Source organism: Corythoichthys intestinalis, chromosome 1, assembly GCF_030265065.1.
Source record: "Corythoichthys intestinalis isolate RoL2023-P3 chromosome 1, ASM3026506v1, whole genome shotgun sequence".
NCBI lineage: Eukaryota > Metazoa > Chordata > Actinopteri > Syngnathiformes > Syngnathidae > Corythoichthys > Corythoichthys intestinalis.
The window spans coordinates 27,810,254-27,828,230 of NC_080395.1; the positions used below are offsets into that span (position 1 = coordinate 27,810,254).

At 40.2% G+C, this 17,977-nt stretch overlaps 1 protein-coding gene across 1 annotated transcript; it reads left to right on the forward strand.

Moving 5' to 3' along the window:
- Window positions 1-1,850: 1,850 nt before the first annotated feature.
- mmp2 (matrix metallopeptidase 2) lies at window positions 1,851-16,722 on the forward strand. The gene is made up of 14 exons (XM_057847908.1): window positions 1,851-2,139; window positions 2,225-2,451; window positions 5,056-5,204; window positions 5,617-5,745; window positions 6,221-6,394; window positions 6,674-6,847; window positions 7,499-7,672; window positions 7,742-7,897; window positions 7,967-8,093; window positions 10,908-11,044; window positions 11,875-12,034; window positions 12,130-12,239; window positions 14,356-15,464; window positions 15,537-16,722. Exons 1-13 carry the CDS (start codon window positions 2,005-2,007, stop codon window positions 14,457-14,459), a joined length of 1,956 nt encoding a protein of 651 aa, XP_057703891.1. The 5' UTR covers window positions 1,851-2,004; the 3' UTR covers window positions 14,460-15,464; window positions 15,537-16,722.
- Window positions 16,723-17,977: the final 1,255 nt, after the last annotated feature.

Genomic DNA, 17,977 nt, shown 5'->3' on the forward strand with positions numbered 1-17,977 from the left:
AAAAAGCATTTGGTGAAAAGAATACTCAAGTAATGAGTAACATTGTGAGTAACTGCTCACATTTTTTTTTAAAGTGTTATTTTTTTTCTGAGCAGTTATATATATGAACTATGAACTGTTGTTATACTGACACTGTACAATAACCCATTAGATACTACTAGATACTACTTTAAGCCAAAGAAATGCAAAAAATAAAAAATAGATTTTTTTTTTTTTTTTTTTAATGAATGAATTCTGATGAGAAAAAAAAAAACATAAATAAAGCATTATTCATCCAAAGAGCATGAGTGCCCGCTGGTGAACAAAATAGTTCCTAGTATGAATAGTTCCTTCATAATTACTATTATGAAATTAAAAGTGGTCAATCGATGCCAAATAAAAAATGGGAGGGAGGTTAAAATCCGCGCTTTCGAGTCATGTTGAGGGCAGCGCTCTGTGTCAAAACTTCATTTTTTTTTTTTTTTACTGTGCCTTAAAGACACCACATGATTGAACAGGCTGGCGTGAATATAGAACGGCAACCTTGCATCTGATTGGTATAAATGAGTCATGTGATTTTTGTTGCGACGTCTCATTTGTGAAATTGGTAGAGCTACTCTGGCATCACTGTCAAAATAAATAAATACATCCAAAATGTAAAATAAAGAGGAAAAACGTAACGCCTTTTGTGAAGCTTAAAGTTTATTTCTTCACAAATCTACTCAAGTAAAAAACAGTATGGCTTAGTAAAACTACTCATAGAAGCTAATTTTTGTCAAAAAGTTACTCAAGTAAATGTAACGGAGTAAATGTAACGGAGTACATGAAACGCGTTACTACCCACCCCTGGTATTGTATTTGTACTAACTACTGGGTTTAATTATAATCTATTTTCTCATATTCATACAATAAACGAGTATGATCTATTTTAATCTCTAATCATGCAAAACTGTTTCCAAGACGTGCTCAGTTAATCATATTCAGAATAATTAGCATAATGTACACACGCAGTCAAAGATTTTGAGACTTTCACATCCTACTGAATGGTGAAATATCTGACTTTTGACTGTGGGTGTAAGTGTTGCCGATGTATAAAAAAATAACTACTATTTTAGTTTAATGTTTTGGTTTTTTTATTATCTTGTATCAATAATAATAATAATTAGTTGTTTCGATGATTTTGTTAGTCAGTGGACATTTAAAAACGAGGGATTTTAATTGTGCTTTCCCCACACCTCACCAACAGATGTCCCTGTTTGAGAAGGAGAGTTTAAACATTTTACAGAGTTGCACAGCTACGCCGCCAGATGTCACTGTTATTCTAAGAAAGATATAAGGCTGAATTCGGCCTCCATACAAAGCATAAACTTTCCGCGCAGTTGAGGTTTGACAAATGCTAAATAATTAATAAATAATTGTTCAATTAGATACGAATTGTATAAAGATAAAAATGTACATTTTTGATTGTGTCATTAACCTCATCACTATAACAAAACATTGTTTGCTTCCACAAAAATAAGACAGGTAGCCTTCACATAATTACATGTAAAATAATCATCCATCCAATATCTGCACTAGCCTACTTATCCTGCATTTAGTAGTAACACACAATTGTTTTTAATTTCAATTATAATTCTAAATACTTATTCAAGCAGTTAAATAAAATAGCCCTAAAAATACCTAAAATAATGCAGTAAATTTAAATAAAAAACATTCTAGGACTCTGTAAAAACGCCCCATGGGATGGAATCAAAGAACGTAAAGGACGGCATGTGGCCCTAGAGGCATACTTTGCTGAGCCCTTAAAGCATCAATGCCTCCCACTGCCAACTTTTTGCTTTCTTCACGGCTCCGAGGCTGCGCACAAAGAAGGGAGAAAAAAAGTGCATGGGTAAGCAAAAAATGAGAAAGTTGTAAGAGCTAGAGGTGCAAGGAAGAAAAACTCCAGAAGGGCAGAGGCAACACACACAGGGGGATCTTTGAGAAACTTTGCGCAACTTTTAAGGACACAAAGAAGCTTTCAAAATGGATTTCGTGTCCATTTTTGTCAGTGTGTTTTTCTTCCACTTCATTCACTTTGAATCAACATTTGCAGCCCCTTCTCCTATCATCAGATTTCCTGGCGATGACACTCCAAGAACAGACAAAGAGGTTGCACTGGTAAGATTCTTTTAGTTCCTTTTGCAATATTTTTTTAACCACATATTTGCTCACATTTCCCTCATATTTTACCCTCTTTTTGTAGCGCTACTTGAACAAATTCTATGGATGCCCGCAAGACAGATGTAACCTAATGGTGCTCAAGGACACCTTAAAGAAAATGCAAAAGTTCTTCTCCCTGCAAGAAACCGGCGAGATTGATGCCAAAACTGTGGAGATCATGAAAAAGCCCCGCTGTGGCGTGCCAGATGTGGCCAACTACAATTTCTTCCATAGAAAACCTTTGTGGCAGAAAAAAGACATCACCTATAGGTCAGATTGTGAACTTTTGTTTATTTGATGACACCTTTCAATTTCAATCAAATCAAAACAATAATTTCAAAGTGAGGTTGGGGGGAAAAAATCTGAACTATAGCACTAAGATGATGAGAAATGCTGAATTTCTATAACACTTTTTTTTCCCAAGCAAACATCTTGATATGGTGAGGTACGTTACAGGGAACCTCGGACTTAAAGACTTAGAGGCTCCAATAAGCCACAATTGTTCTCTTTTACAAAAATATGTTATTAGAAACACATAAAATATTGCCATTGATTTAAAAATCTATAATATTTAGTACATGTTTTGACCTACGGAGGGCGCCATGTTTTATGCGTGCAATGGAGGCTCGGGGTGATGACGTAGATTGTCACTGTCACTAGACGAACCTTACCGATGTTCTGCAATTTCTTCCTACGCAGCAAGACGTCTACAGAATGCTTTGTTGGCTTGCGCAAACATCCGCACGTGAGCGCACATCAGTTCAAAGTGCTGAGTACTTACTATTTTTGCTTTTATTTGGTCTTTTATTACCTTTTCATAGCCTCAAAATACTTTTCGCATGTGTTTCCCTCTCATACGTTTAAGCGTTGTGTTTTCTTGTGGTAGCTTTAAAGCAGATTGTTGATCTGTTGACCATATGAGTAACATAGCATATTTAAACCACCCTTATTAGATATTACTACATTTAAGTACTTTCTTAAGGCATCTTTAGTATGTTCTGTCTGTATGCATCTGAACAAAACACGCTGAAAGCACACATTAGTACTTTGGGTGTCTTTCCTGTTCATTTTGCTTTTGCTGTTCGTTTTGTGAAATATCGACCTGTGGTGACGAGACGGACTCAGATGCGGAGTACAGGCAATGAAGTTTATTATTGAAAACTTAGGTTCTTCTGCTGATGAGAAAAAGTACAAACAAAAAGCGCTCCAACGGAGGAATGAATCAGGATGACTAGAAAAAAAAAAGTTCAAACACAAAGCACTCCAAAAGGGAGGATAGGTAAACACGTAAAATGCTCCAAAAGGAGGAAAAAGTCAGGATTACTAGAATCAAAATGTACAAACACAAAGCACTCCAAATGGAGGATAATATACAGGATTACTATGAAAGCTATGACGAGAGGCTGACGTGACCTGAGTAGAAAGACACTTCTGCACAAGACAAGGGAAACTAAGGCAATATATACACACGAGGTAATGGGGAAAAGGTGGAAACAATAGGTAGGTGACAAGAGGAAGGGCAAGTACGGAGACAAGAGGAGGGTAAAGCCTTCAAAATAAAACAGGAAATGATATGACATGATAGTTTATCTTTTAAGAAATACAAGCCTTTCTCTTACCCTGGATCCCTTTAAAAAAGCCAGCAAAAAAATAGAAAAACATTTGATGCAGGAAGAAAGACACAACACAATGACAAACTGGTCGTAATAAATTATTACAAAGTTGCACAACATCAATGACTAGCTCACTGTTTGCAAAGACATGCACAAATACATCCAAGATTCTCACTAGATGACTCAGGTCGACAGAAGCATTTATTTTCCGATTAACATGATGGGAGTTCGTCAAAATGAAAAATAAAATTAGCAATTTTCGTATAGTCATTTATATTTACGGCAGAAATCAAACCGTTATCGAACATAAGATTTCTGTTCATAAGTAATGTTACGTGAGAGTACTAAGTTAAAACTCAAGCATTGGAAATTGAGATGTTTACTGTTTATAAGATATGTTTTCAAATGTTGCCAAAAGTAAGTCACAAAGCATAGTACATATTACAGGGACATGTCCAGAAAAAAACACTGACTAATTTGGCAGGGACTGTGTGATCAGCTCTCAATGTGCAATATGATAGCAGACTAAGTAAAGAAAGTTCCCAGACAGAATTGTCTCAATCTTCCATCTTTTCCTGCATTTTAGAAATATTTTTATTTTAAATGCTGACATGCTAACAGTTTGCATAGCTTAACTGATCTTATATTAGATCACTAACAGAAATCAACTACATAACAAAAATACTAAAACAACTTGTCAGACTTTCAAGTATTATACTAACTTACATTCTTTACATACACATACTGTAGCAGATAACATGCTAACATATGACAGGATGTTGGCTAAATGACAATCCAAAACTACGCTCATGTGTAAGAAACCCCTAAAGCGGTCATATAAACCCAAAATTTGGCCTCATGTTTTGCGGAGTTTGCCCCTGTTTGAACCCCCTACCCACCGCTCTCAACAGCCCTCCCCCGCAACATTCCCGGACACCCCATGAAACCATCCCCCTCCCCACCATCTACTTGGCCATGGCACTGTTTTCATTACTAAAACCGGTATTCAAATGCAATTGCGTGTGGTGGGACTTTTGTTTGTAGGTTTACAATAATGTGCAGTTGGGTTATCCGGAAGAGTGCTTTTATGTCCCGACTCATCTGCTGCCTGTTGCATTTTTCATCACATGATTCATGGCCATGTTGGTCCCTGGCAAATTCCCCCACTCTCCACTTTACATCTGCCTCCCTCCAGTCAAATTCTCCTCCAATCTAGGCGGTTGTTGCTTCCTCCTGTAACGACTTATTTCTCCTTCTACAGAATCCTCGGCTACACTCCGGATCTAGACGAGGAAGTCATCAATGATGCTTTCTTCAGAGCCTTCAAAGTGTGGAGTGATGTCACGCCACTCTCGTTCACTCGCCTCATGGATGGCGAGGCAGACATTATGATCAATTTCGGCCGCAATGGTAAGTTGACAATAAAAACAAGCCAACTCAACCCCCAAAACCTTTATGGTTCATGTTGGCCGCCAACATTTCATGTCCCCAATTAATTAATCGTTGACTGAAATAAATGAATGCCATATGTGTCCTTTTCCCACCTCAGTAATTTTTGTTTATAATGATTGATACCGTTATGTATCATAGTCGACATATTTATTACAAGTCATAATGTCATGAACTTTGACATGCCATCTGGATAGCTGAAGTTTTTGTCAGTTTAATTGTTAATTATCCCATTAATTGCATTTAGTGGTCTTGAAGTACAAACCAATTAATTGCATACAGTATAAGTCATTTGTAATGTGTAGTCACTACTATATACTGTATGCCAACATCTAATCATACTATATTTTATTATTAACTGTGTCATTAACAGAGCATGGTGATGGTTACCCATTCGACGGCAAAGACGGCCTCTTGGCTCACGCGTTTGCCCCTGGACCAGGAATAGGCGGCGACTCCCACTTTGACGATGACGAGCAGTGGACGCTGGGAGACGGCCAAGGTAAAACTTTGCCAAAGTGATGCATCTCATCTGCAGAAAAATACAACTGACATGCACATTACGACACTGCCCGTTCAACGCCAATAAATGTAACTGTATGAACATTTTGGCAATGCTGTACACCAGGGGTTCCCAAACTATTCCACATCGGGCCGCTGTCAGTGCTGGATTTCTTTCCAACAAAACAGGACGACACATGTGTACCAATCTGGTGTTTTACAAGTGTAATCAGTTGATTGTAGTCAGGTGCTGCTTGTTTTAGCAGAAACCTCATTGGTTAAACAGTCTGTGCTCGATCGGTAGGAACAAAAACCAGGACCCACAGGGGTCCTTGAGGACCGGTTTGGGAACCACTGCTGTACACATAAATCCTTTGCAAATCTGGAAGGTGAACTGAACACATGAACACTCTTTTGCAACAGTTGACCCAGATGAGTTTGAGACCATTTAAACCTATTGGTTTTCTTTTAAACAGTGGTGAAGGTCAAGTTTGGCAATGCGGACGGAGAGTTCTGCAAATTCCCCTTCCTGTTCCAGGGTACTGAGTACAAAAGCTGTACATCTCAGGGCCGTGACGATGGCTTCCTGTGGTGCGCAACCAGTTACAACTTTGACGAAGATGGCAAATACGGCTTTTGTCCTCACGAGTGTAAGTCACAGCCTTTTTTAGCTGGCGAGACAAAAAGTAGGCTGCATACTAGCTCTGCTCGGAAAATATTTTTCATATTTGTATTTGACAGGAAATAGGTAGGCTTCTTTCCAGAATTATCCTTGGTTGTTAGTGTAATATATGGCAAGTATTCGCTATATATTGCATTCCAATGCATTATGAGTTTGAAACAATGAGAAAGTGGGAAAAGTGCTCAATTTTTTTTTGTTGGTTTGTGTATACCCGGCTTAACACTACATCTCAACCTTTACGTTGCAGTGCTCTTCACCCTTGGTGGCAATGGCGAGGGTGCGGCATGTAAATTCCCCTTCACCTTCCAGGGTGAAAAGTATGACAGCTGCACCACCACTGGCAGAGATGACGGCTATCGCTGGTGTGCCACAACTGAGAACTATGACCAAGACAAAACCTACGGATTTTGCCCCGAAACCGGTGTGTAGCCTTCTTCTTCTTCCAGATTATATCATCTTTGTTTACAGGACTGTTAACCGCCTTAAAGGGTGTTATCCTCTCCAGGGAAAACTCAATTGGGGTTTTCCGGCTTTTGGTTGTGATCCGGCAAAAGCATGTGAAAGTATTTTAATGTTTTTACTTTTCACTCAGTCAAGTAGGACTGGTTTTCAGGCTGTGAGAGAATCAGGATGATAGAGAAGAATGATTACTGGGGTGTCTGTAAGATTCACACTTTTCCCCCATGTTGAGAACTGACAAGCCCCTGGGTGTTGATCTTGCTATGTAGAAGTTCTCCATAAAAGAAATTTAGATTAGGTTTATTGATGAATCTGAATCGTCCATCAAGTGAAGGCCATCTATGCGTAAGCTATGGTTAGTAGATCTCCATCACAGTTCTGAGGGTCTGGGTTTTAATTTCGGTTTTGGTTGAAACTAATAGAATGAAGGGTTATATGAATGTATGGGAGACAGGGCAATGTTGAGCAGTAGTTTTTACTCTATTTTTATACGTAGTGTGACCAAGCACTTACTGGTGTTTAGCAATATTGTCACATCTACACCAGTTTGTATTAGTCTCTGATAAGTGGTTGTAACTTGTGACAAGTCATATAAATAGCTCTTCTTTTTCAGCTATGTCAACTGTGGGAGGTAATAGTGAAGGGAGCCCCTGTGTCTTCCCTTTCACCTTCCTTGGAGACACCTATGAGGCCTGCACCACTTCTGGACGCAATGATGGCAAGATGTGGTGCGGTACAACCAAGAGTTACGATGATGACCGCAAGTGGGGTTTCTGTCCTGACCAAGGTAATGACCAACGACCACAATTCCTATCACTCGCTTCACAAGAAATCTCATCACATGGATTGTTCTCAGGATACAGTTTATTCCTTGTGGCTGCTCATGAGTTTGGCCATGCCCTGGGCTTGGAGCATTCTGAAGACCCAGGCGCACTGATGGCCCCCATCTATACTTTCACCAAGGATTTCAGACTCTCTAGCGATGATATTAACGGCATCCAGGAGCTTTATGGTACGAAGAAAATACCATTGCTAATTTTATTCTAGCCCAGGAAATAACAATCCACTCCTATATTTCCAGGTGTTCCTACAGATAAGCCTTTACCTCCAACCCAGGGACCCGTTACCCCCATGGACATCTGTAAGGAGACTGTTACTTTTGATGCAGTTGCCCAAATTAGAGGAGAGACCTTCTTCTTTAAGGACAGGTAAGTGGAGAAAGGTTGCAGTATTGTTTTGACTCAAATTAGACCTGATTTGAAATTGATAAGTAACTTAATGTGCCAGATGATCTGCCCAATAAATGATTATGATCATTCTGCTACTATAAATGTAAATGCATTCATGAAATCTTATGTAACAGCCTAGCATTATAAATGAGAATGTATCATGGGTGTCCAAACCTGTCCTCAAGGGCTGCTGTGGGTCCTGGTTTTTGGTCCTACCACTCGAGCACAGACTGTTTAACCAATGAAGTTTGTGCTAAAACAAGCAGCACTTGACTGCAATCAACTGATTAAACTTGTGAGACACAAGATTGGTGAAAAGATGCCGTCTTGTTGTGTAGGAATGAAATCCAGCACCCACTGCGGCCCTATGCGGAGTAGTTTGGACACCACTGATGTAGATATTTCGATTGTTTACAATTTTTTTACTATACTTTTTGTCCGCTGCAACTGTCCATGTTTACTGTTAGAGCTAATACCAACACTCACATCTACACATTTTAGTGCCTTGTTTACAAGAACTGTAATGTCCAACCACTTGAAGCTGGTGGTTTCCTTAAGAGTTGGAGGGAAAAAAAGCTCACAAACAAATAACTATTAGCCGTAAATGCTGTGTACATTGCTTTACAAGAACTGGAGTAAGTAATTACTCATGCAGCGGTGAATTTCTGCCTCGGTCTTCTTGAAAGTTGTGTAAGCGGTTGAGCATTTTGCTGACCAAGATGTTTTAGCACACAAAAGTAAATACAAGCTTTGATACTTTAACCTCGAGAGTAGTGTGTCCAATGGAAATAGGACAGTGTGACCAAAGATTCAACTGTTTCTTCTTGAGAGGTTTGAGATTGAATCAAACCAAAATCCAACTCACAAAACTTGCTTTTATTTCACTGAATTTGCAGGGATCGGTTTCTTTGTAGGCCTCGAAAGCTTTGGCCCATTGTTAGGAAATCAAGCTGTGCTGCAACTTGATTCCCTGTGACTCATAATACTTGAGGAGGGAGTTCAAGCATTTTCAATTTAACAGTGTAATAGCCTAACCATATTTTTTGTCTCAAGTTTACCATAGTTCATACATTTTTCTTTCATACCAAGTGTTAAGGACAATATATGGACAAATAAAGAGTTTATCTATTTATAAATTTTATCAAATGTATTCTCGAAAGTGAAGAGAAATATTTTTTAGCTCGCAACTCTCCAAGTTTAAAAGTAAATTTTTTTTCTGGTGTAACGCTAATAAATGTTTTATGATTATTCTTTGCTGCCATGGGTATAATTACTACTGTAATTACTTACTGTGTAGTTCATAGTTACAGAAATATCGTGTCTTTGCTGGGTTCTGTGTAAATAGCATTACAGGCTTAATGCAGACTGGTAATTACGTGACAGTTTTGTCAAGTTACAGTTCAGTATCACTTTGGTTTTAGTGGGAAGTTGGGTTGTTATGAGAAAAAAATGGAGACAATTACCGTAATATTCAAACTATAAGCCGCTACTTTTTTTCCTGAATTATGATACCTGTGGCTTATAGTCCACTGCGGCTTATTTGTTGATTTATTTGGGTTAATAGGTAACACTTTATTTGACAGTGGTGTCATAAGACCGTCATAATTATGACATGACATTATCATGGGCATTACTGAATGCTTATGTCATTAAGTGTTATCAGGCACATTATGTCACGAACTTCATTTATGTCCAGCTTGGATCTTTTACATCCATTCAAAAGTGAGATAATTTGCCGGATAATACTAAATGACATCTTTTACAGGCATTCTTTAATGACTCATGACAGTGTCATGTCACAATTTTGATTGTCTACTGACAGTCTTATGGCGTCATGTCAAATAAAATGTTACCAAATACCATAACTAGCAATTAATGAAACAACCAGAACAGTAACTGAAGAAATAATTAGCACAGAACATGAATTTCGATTGTTATTTACATGTGTAGCACTGCAATGCATGCTAGGAGGCATGTTGGATAACAACAGTGTTGACAGCAGGTTGCAGCAGAGGTTGACTGTCTCCTGCAGGGGAGCAGTGGTAGCCAAATGAAGCTTCTTGAAGTAATGAAGCTTTGCAGCCAATTGGTTCAAAGCTTCATGGTGGTTCATTTGGTCTTATGACAGCTGTTTGATGCCGCTGTCAAATCAAGTGTTCCCGGTTAATATCTTTTGGTGTAAATATCCCATACTACAGTGAGGATAGCTGCGGCTTATATTCCAGTGCAGCTTATCTATGAACAAATGCTGTTTTCGTGCCCAATTTGGTGGGTGGCGGCTTATAGTCAGGTGTGCCTTATAGTGCAAAAATGACGGTATTTTTCAGCATCTCTGTTTAAAAGATATTTAGCTCTGTGTGGTATGAATTGCAGTTGAGATCTTCAGAAACTTACTTGAAGATAGCATTCCTACTCACAAAATTAATTCAGTATTGATGTGAAATAGTAATTTTATTCCTCAATTTGAATTGACTCGATCCTTACTCTACTTTTGGCGTATCATTTGCCTTTTGAAAACTGGGTCAATGGAAAAGCGTTTGGGAAGCAGCCGTTGTCGTCGTTGTTGTTGAGGCGTTCTATTGCAAATCCGGGCAAGAAGGGTCTTGTTCCACTGGCGTCGGCACACTCGGGTCTTAACGACTACCAGATGCTCATGAATCATGCCTTTGTGGGCTGACTTGGCCAGAGGAGAAGTCCAACCGACCGCCCACCCCCTTCCACTCCATATTCTAAAACACTCAGCCCACCCTCACCTCCCATCCCCTTTTTTACTCTCTTCTCTCTTTGTGCCAGGTTCTTGTTCAGGTCAGTAAACTTCAGAAGCAAGCCCAATGGACCCATGCTGGTGGCCACCTATTGGCCTGACCTGCCCAGCAAGATAGATGCCGTTTATGAAAACCCAGTGGAGGAGAAAACTGTCTTCTTCTCAGGTTTGATGAATACACATGCTGATTGCTGGGCTTTATATTCTGCGTCAGAAACAAATACTTGTCTTTGCGCCTTAACCACTTGGATGACTTTTAATGGCCAGCCATTTCCATTCTCTGGAACTTTTGGTAGGGATATCCTGTATCCAAATGGGCAACCATTAGTGGTTATTTAACATTTTTTGGACTTGACAAAACTAAATTATGTTCCGAGCCAAGTATGAGCTTTACATAACATGTATCAGCTGTAAAAACGTGCTTAGCTTGGCTATATACAAACTAGTAAATATAAATTGATTTTATTTTGTTTTTAGTTACACATTACTTTTCAATTAGGCATGTTGTTTTGAATTCAATTCAACAATCATTATTTGTTGTTGTTGCTCTTGTTTTGAACAATTTGCTTTTATTTTTTTTAATCATAAAACCACATCTTGAATGTTTTGAAATCTTACTCTTATGACATTGTCAATTACAGCAGAATGATTCAGTCCAAATAAATAATAGCTGAGGCTATGTTGGACCTCTTTAGAAAGCAAACAATCTGATAGGGAATCAATAGGACAACTGTTGTGCTTTTCACTTTTCCTCGAGTGCCTAAAGATACTAATAAGTTAAATTACCAAATTTCATACTAGTTTGAATATATATACAATAATTAATCCTTGCTGGCATTGAACAGAATCCTCATAATCTTAAAATGATCTTCAGGAATATATATATAATGAATTTACATAAATATATTTTTTGTTCTATTGCCGTTGCATTGATTAATATGGCAAGAAAATTTTAGTCCGTATATTTGTCCGTAATTTTGTGCTTATGTTCCAAAGGCAATGAAATGTGGGTGTACAAGGCCGACGAACTGGAGAAAGGTTACCCCAAGAGCCTCGACAATCTTGGCCTGCCAAGCGACCTGGAACAGATCGACGCTGCTTTCAGCTTTAGGAAGAACAAAAAAACGTATCTCTTTGCTGGCGAGCAGTTCTGGAGGTGATTAAAAAACATTTTTAGTCATCGAATAACTTGAACAGTGCAATTAAAAAAAAAGAAAAAAAAATCATCTTCCTTATGTATGTCACTTGTAGATATGATGAAAATACAAAGACTATGGATAGCGGTTTCCCCAAACTCATTGCTGAATCCTGGAATGGCATACCAGATGGTGTTGATGCTGCCTTTAGTCTCAACGGAATTGGTAATAAATTTTCCATTTAGAGGAAACATTTATTGCAGGTTAACAACTAAATGATATAATTTTTATTCCTTCCAATGTGAAGTCTGTACTCTATGATGTATAACCAGGTAAAAAGATATGACCAACAATCATGATTGGCTGATACTGTATGTTAGACACGAGGGACTCATAGCATTTCTATATTCTTTTATTATAAACATTTGAACCAGATGTAATATCAGTTCAACTTGGCTTATTCAATCAAAGGAAGAAGCAGTGTGAATGTTAGCACTGCACAGAGGTGGGTGGGGTAGCCAAACATTCTACTCAAGTGAGAGTAGCGTTACTTCAAAATAATACTACTCAAGTAAAAGTAAGAGTAGTCATCCAAAGAATTTACTCAATTACAAATAAAAAGGTATTCAGTGAAAATAATACTCAAGTAATTAGTAACATTGTGAGTAACTGGTCAAAATGTTTGATTTTTTTTTTTCAAACAATGGTATTTTTTTTCTCAGCAAAAAGTTATCTATATATGAAGTTATTATTATACTGTTTTATAACATATTACATAACCACATTAAGCCAATATTATTATACTGTTTTATAACATATTACATAACCTCATTATGCCAAAGAAATGAAAAAAAAAACCCAACAAAAACAACAACAACAACAACAATAACAATGAATTCTGGCAAGAGAAAAAAATCTAGAAAAATTAAGGATTATTTGTCCAAAAAGTGTGAGTGCCCTCTAGTGGAAAAGAAAATCTCTATTATGAAACAAAAAGGATCATATCTTTGGTTTTCAATGGTCAATCGGTGCCAAATAAAAACTGGGAGAGAAATTAAAATCCAAATCATTTCGATAAAATAATGAATAACTGCTTATCATTGTCAGATTTTTTTTTTTTTTTACTTTTTAAACAAAAGTTTTTTGTTTTTGTTTTTTTTTTCTCAGCACAACATCAACGATATGAACTGTTATTATACTATAACCTACTACCTGGCCAAAAAAAATACACTAAAATAATTGAAATCTGACCAGAAAAATCTACAGAAATGAAACAACAGTCGCCCAAAGAGCATGAGTGCCCACTAGTGGAGAAATCATTTCCTACCATGAATTTAAAACGATCACATCTCCTTTGAGGTCAGTCGTTGCCAAATAAAAACTGGGAGAGAGGTTGAAATCCGTGCTTTCAAGTAATGTTAACAGCATTGCTCTGTCAAATAATATTTTTTTTTATGACACTTTTAAGATTTCACATAATTGAACAGGCCAACGTGATATTAGGACTTCCGACTGCAAGCTTGTGCATGGTTATGTCACTATATTGTTACATCTGATTGGTATAATGTAGCCATGTGACTGTTCTTGAGATGTCTCAATGGTGAAACTGATGGAGCCACTGTGGGCATCTTTGTCAAAAATAAAGTAAAATTGAATGTATTATAAAGAGGAAAACTGTAATGACTCTAGTGTAGCCCAAAGTGGCGGATAAAGAGTGGTGTTTCCTCTTCACAAATATACTCAAGTAAAAGTAAAATATCTGGTGTGGAAAAACTACATTTTTCTCAAAAAGTTACTCAATTAACCGTAACTGGATGAAGTAATTCGAGTAATTCCACATCTGGAATGCACATTGGTGAAAACTAATGTCGACCTCCTTTTAAAAGGAATATTTTGTCAGTGGCAAGCGACCAAGGTTTTTTTTCCATTGCGGCTTTGCTAACACACATGGCAGCTTGATCATCTCAGAGTGGATTTCTTTATATAGAGCAAGTCTGTGTGGCTTGACAGACAGTCCTCTATTTGCAACATTTGGGTATAGTGAGCAGTTGCATGACAGATCCATCAAAGGTTCTACTGCCCTAGTAGGTTAAATTGTATTTTATAATTATTACAGCAGTTTTCTGAACTAATATGAGTGAATTAACTTGTTTCTTTCTATGTTTTGGAGTTATTTCCTAATTGTGTGCAGATAAAATCTCTCATTTTACCAGGCATTCATTCTCTACTATTATTGACAGATTGGTTTTTGCAGTTTATTCCTGTATTAGCCAGTCAATTGCATCATATGTTCCCTACTTTCATGTCATTTCCTCATTTTGTGCACTGTGCTTGTTTTCAGATTACAGCTACTTTTTCAAAGGCGACCACTATTTCAAACTGGAGGACAGCAGTTTGAAGATTGTCAAGTTGGGTGAAATCACAAAAGACTGGCTTGGCTGTTGAGCACATCTGGCTATTTCATGTGACAAGGACATCAAGGCCACTGAGATGCACGCTATGTTTTAATTCTGCGATAGAGGCCTCCATTGGACATTCTACACAGTGAAGCACAGCTTCTTTTGTGAGAAATTTTATTTGTCACACCAGTGCACACCTACATCATATATCATGTACCATTTTTAGTTATTTGGTTTTACTCTAGTTTTTAACAGAGACATCAGGTATGTCCACTCTGCATTGAACGCAATGCATAGCGTGCTGTGAGTTGAACTTGTTGTGTATGGTATAAGGATTCCACGATGGCTTGGATAAAGCCAACAAGTGTAAAGTAGTTTTGTAAGAAATGTACCAGTTTTACCGATAGTTGATTTGCTCATGGTTGTGCAATACATTTGAAAAGAAATGACATTTGCACAATCTTTGTGACCGAATATGGTGCTTTAGAAATGTTCCTAAGAAAATGCACACAATGGAGTGTGAAACTAAAGGAAAAGCTTACGTGTAATAATCCTTTAATTTGACACTCATTTGTAAATATATGCATTTTTATAATCTGTGTAAGGGTTGATGGGGATATGGGATTTCCAGGAGTAATATGTTTAGGCATACAATATTTTCTTCTTGGTTAGCACTTTGTAGGAGTTCTTTTGACTTTGATACAGAGGAAATGAAGGCACAGGTTGCCTCTTGAGGTCGTGTAGGTTTGCTGCATGATTAAATCATGACAAGAATACCACAGTAGTATTAATTAAAAAAAAATTTCTTTGTTTGTTTTCCCAGGATTTGTCAATACAGTTGTAGTATTTCGTGTTGGTTATATTGCTTATGTGTTAGGTCCTCTTCCCCCTCCTTCTGAGACATGCCCACCTCCAGCAGGTGTGCATGTTTTTAGCTGATTGCAGGTCAGACGAGTGGAGCGGCCACAGCTGAGAGCAATGAACATCAGCCAGCTTTAAAAGCCCAGCAGACGCTCCACCTCGTCGCCCGATCAACTCGTCTGGTTTCGCCGTCAGTTGCTTCTCGCATTCCTTATATGATATCATTGATTCCCGGCTCACGACTACTTTGCTCTTGCCCCAGGTCCTGTTCTCTGCGCGCTCCTTGTCGGATTCTACGCCTGCCTCCTTCCGAGCTTCCACGCCTGCCTCCTTCCGAGCTCCCACGTCAGCTCCCCTGCTCCGCTCCCAGCAATCTACACCCAAGACAGCCTTGTGACCTACAATAAACGATTGCTCATTTTTTACCACTGTGTGTCCACTCTGGGATCCCCTATTGCTCTCGCACCTTAACAGTTTGATCGGGCCATCATGGATCCCACGGACAACACAGCCAGCTCGCCCACGTCACTCCTTGACCACCACCAAGCAATCGAATATCTATTCAGTAAGGTAACGGACATTTCTGAGTCACTTCAAGCCATCCAGGCACAACTCACGCCGCTGCCTCATGCACGCACAGCCCCGCCTCCCCTCCGCCACACCGCCGCTTCGCCGAGTCATGTTCCCGTAACTAACCTGGCGTCAACAGCTGCGGCGCGGGAACCCCACGTCCCGGCTCCGTCTCCTTACGATGGCAACCTTGGTACATGTCGTGCTTTTTTAGTCCAGTGCAGCCTCGTCTTCGAACAGCAGCCATCCATGTACCAAGGGGACCGAACAAAGATTGCTTATTTGATCGGATGCCTACGCGGAGCGGCTCTCGATTGGGCTTCCTCTATATGGGAGCAGGGGTCCGCGGTGTGTAGTTCATACGCCCACTTCACCGATGAAATGCGAAAGATCTTCGACCATCCTATTCGTGGTAAAGAGGCTGCCAAGCGGATGATGGCCATTCACCAGGGGTCACGGAGCGTCGCAGAATTCTCGGTGGAATTCCGCACGTTGGCCGCTGAGAGCCGTTTTAACGATGCGGCGCTACAGGAGATCTTCACCCGCGGCTTAACTGAGTCCCTCAAAGACGAATTGGCCACGCGGGATGAGCCTGGGTCTTTGGACGACCTTATTAAATTGGCGATCCAAATTGACAATCGCTTGCGGGAGCGAAGAAGACAACGCCGGGAACCGCCGAACCCCCCCGGCCTGCGCCTAGCTGCCCTTCCACGCCCGTCTTCGTTCCCTGTTCAGGCCACTGATGCGGCTCAGGCGACACTGCCCCCTGCTGACAAATCTGAACCAATGCAGTTGGGCCGCGCCAGGTTATCCCAGGAGGAACGCACTCGCAGGTACAGCGCTCAGTTGTGTATTTACTGTGGGCAAGGGGGGCATTTTATTCGCAGCTGCCCGGTGCGTCCGGGAAACTGCTAGGCTCACCATTAGAGGAGGGACGACTGGTGAGCCACATGTCCCACAGTTCCTCACGCCGGCTCCAGCTCACCGCCACGCTGTCCTGGAGGGGCCAATCCCGCACGGTCACCGCCCTTGTAGATTGTGGTTCCGACGAAAACTTCATTGATCAAACCTTGGTGAGCCAGTTGGGGTTGCGTACACACCCGCTTCCTGCCCCTTTAAAGACTACTGCGCTGGACGGACAGCCCCTGTTCAGCGTGAGCAGACAGACCGAAGCCGTTGATGTCCTCTTATCTGGCAACCATCGAGAGGTGAGCTCCTTTTTTGTTTTCCGTAGTCCCCGCACACCTCTGGTTCTTGGTCTGCCTTGGCTAAGAACTCATAACCCCGCCATAGACTGGACCCACCCTAAGTTAACTGCATGGAGTAACTATTGTCACTCACACTGTCTTAAATCTGCCTTAGTGCCTACCTGTTCGGTCCAGGAACCGACGCAACCTGACCTCTCCGCAGTGCCAGAAGGCTACCATGACCTTGGACTGGTTTTTAGTAAGGACCATGCGGTGTCACTCCCTCCTCACCGTCCGTACGACTGTGCCATCTCTCTCCTGCCTGGTGCGACCCTCCCCAAGGGACGACTTTACAACATCTCTCTACCAGAAAGGGAGGCCATGAAGTCATACATCACGGAGTCCCTGGCCACAGGTATTATTCGCCCTTCCTCCTCCCCTGTCGGGGCAGGGTTCTTTTTTGTGAATAAAAAAGATGGCGGCCTCAGACCCACCATCGACTACCGGGGGCTGAATGAAATCACAATTAAAAACAAATACCCTCTTCCTCTTATTGATTCCACTTTCACCCCCCTGCACGGGGCTACCATCTTTACGAAGCTCGACCTACGTAACGCCTACCACCTCGTCCGTATTAAGGAAGGCGATGAATGGAAGACTGCCTTTAACACGCCCATGGGCCATTATGAATATCTTGTTATGCCATTCGGGCTCACTAACGCCCCTGCAGTCTTCCAAAACTTGGTGAATGACGTCCTGAGTGATATGATTAACAAGTTCGTCGTGGTGTATTTGGATGACATTCTGGTGTTCTCTGGCACCCCATCAGAACATGAGGACCATGTCCGTCAAGTACTCCAGAGACTGCTAGAGAACCGGCTGTACGTAAAAGCCGAGAAATGCGAGTTCAGTGTTCCCGAAACTGCCTTCCTTGGCTACATTGTGG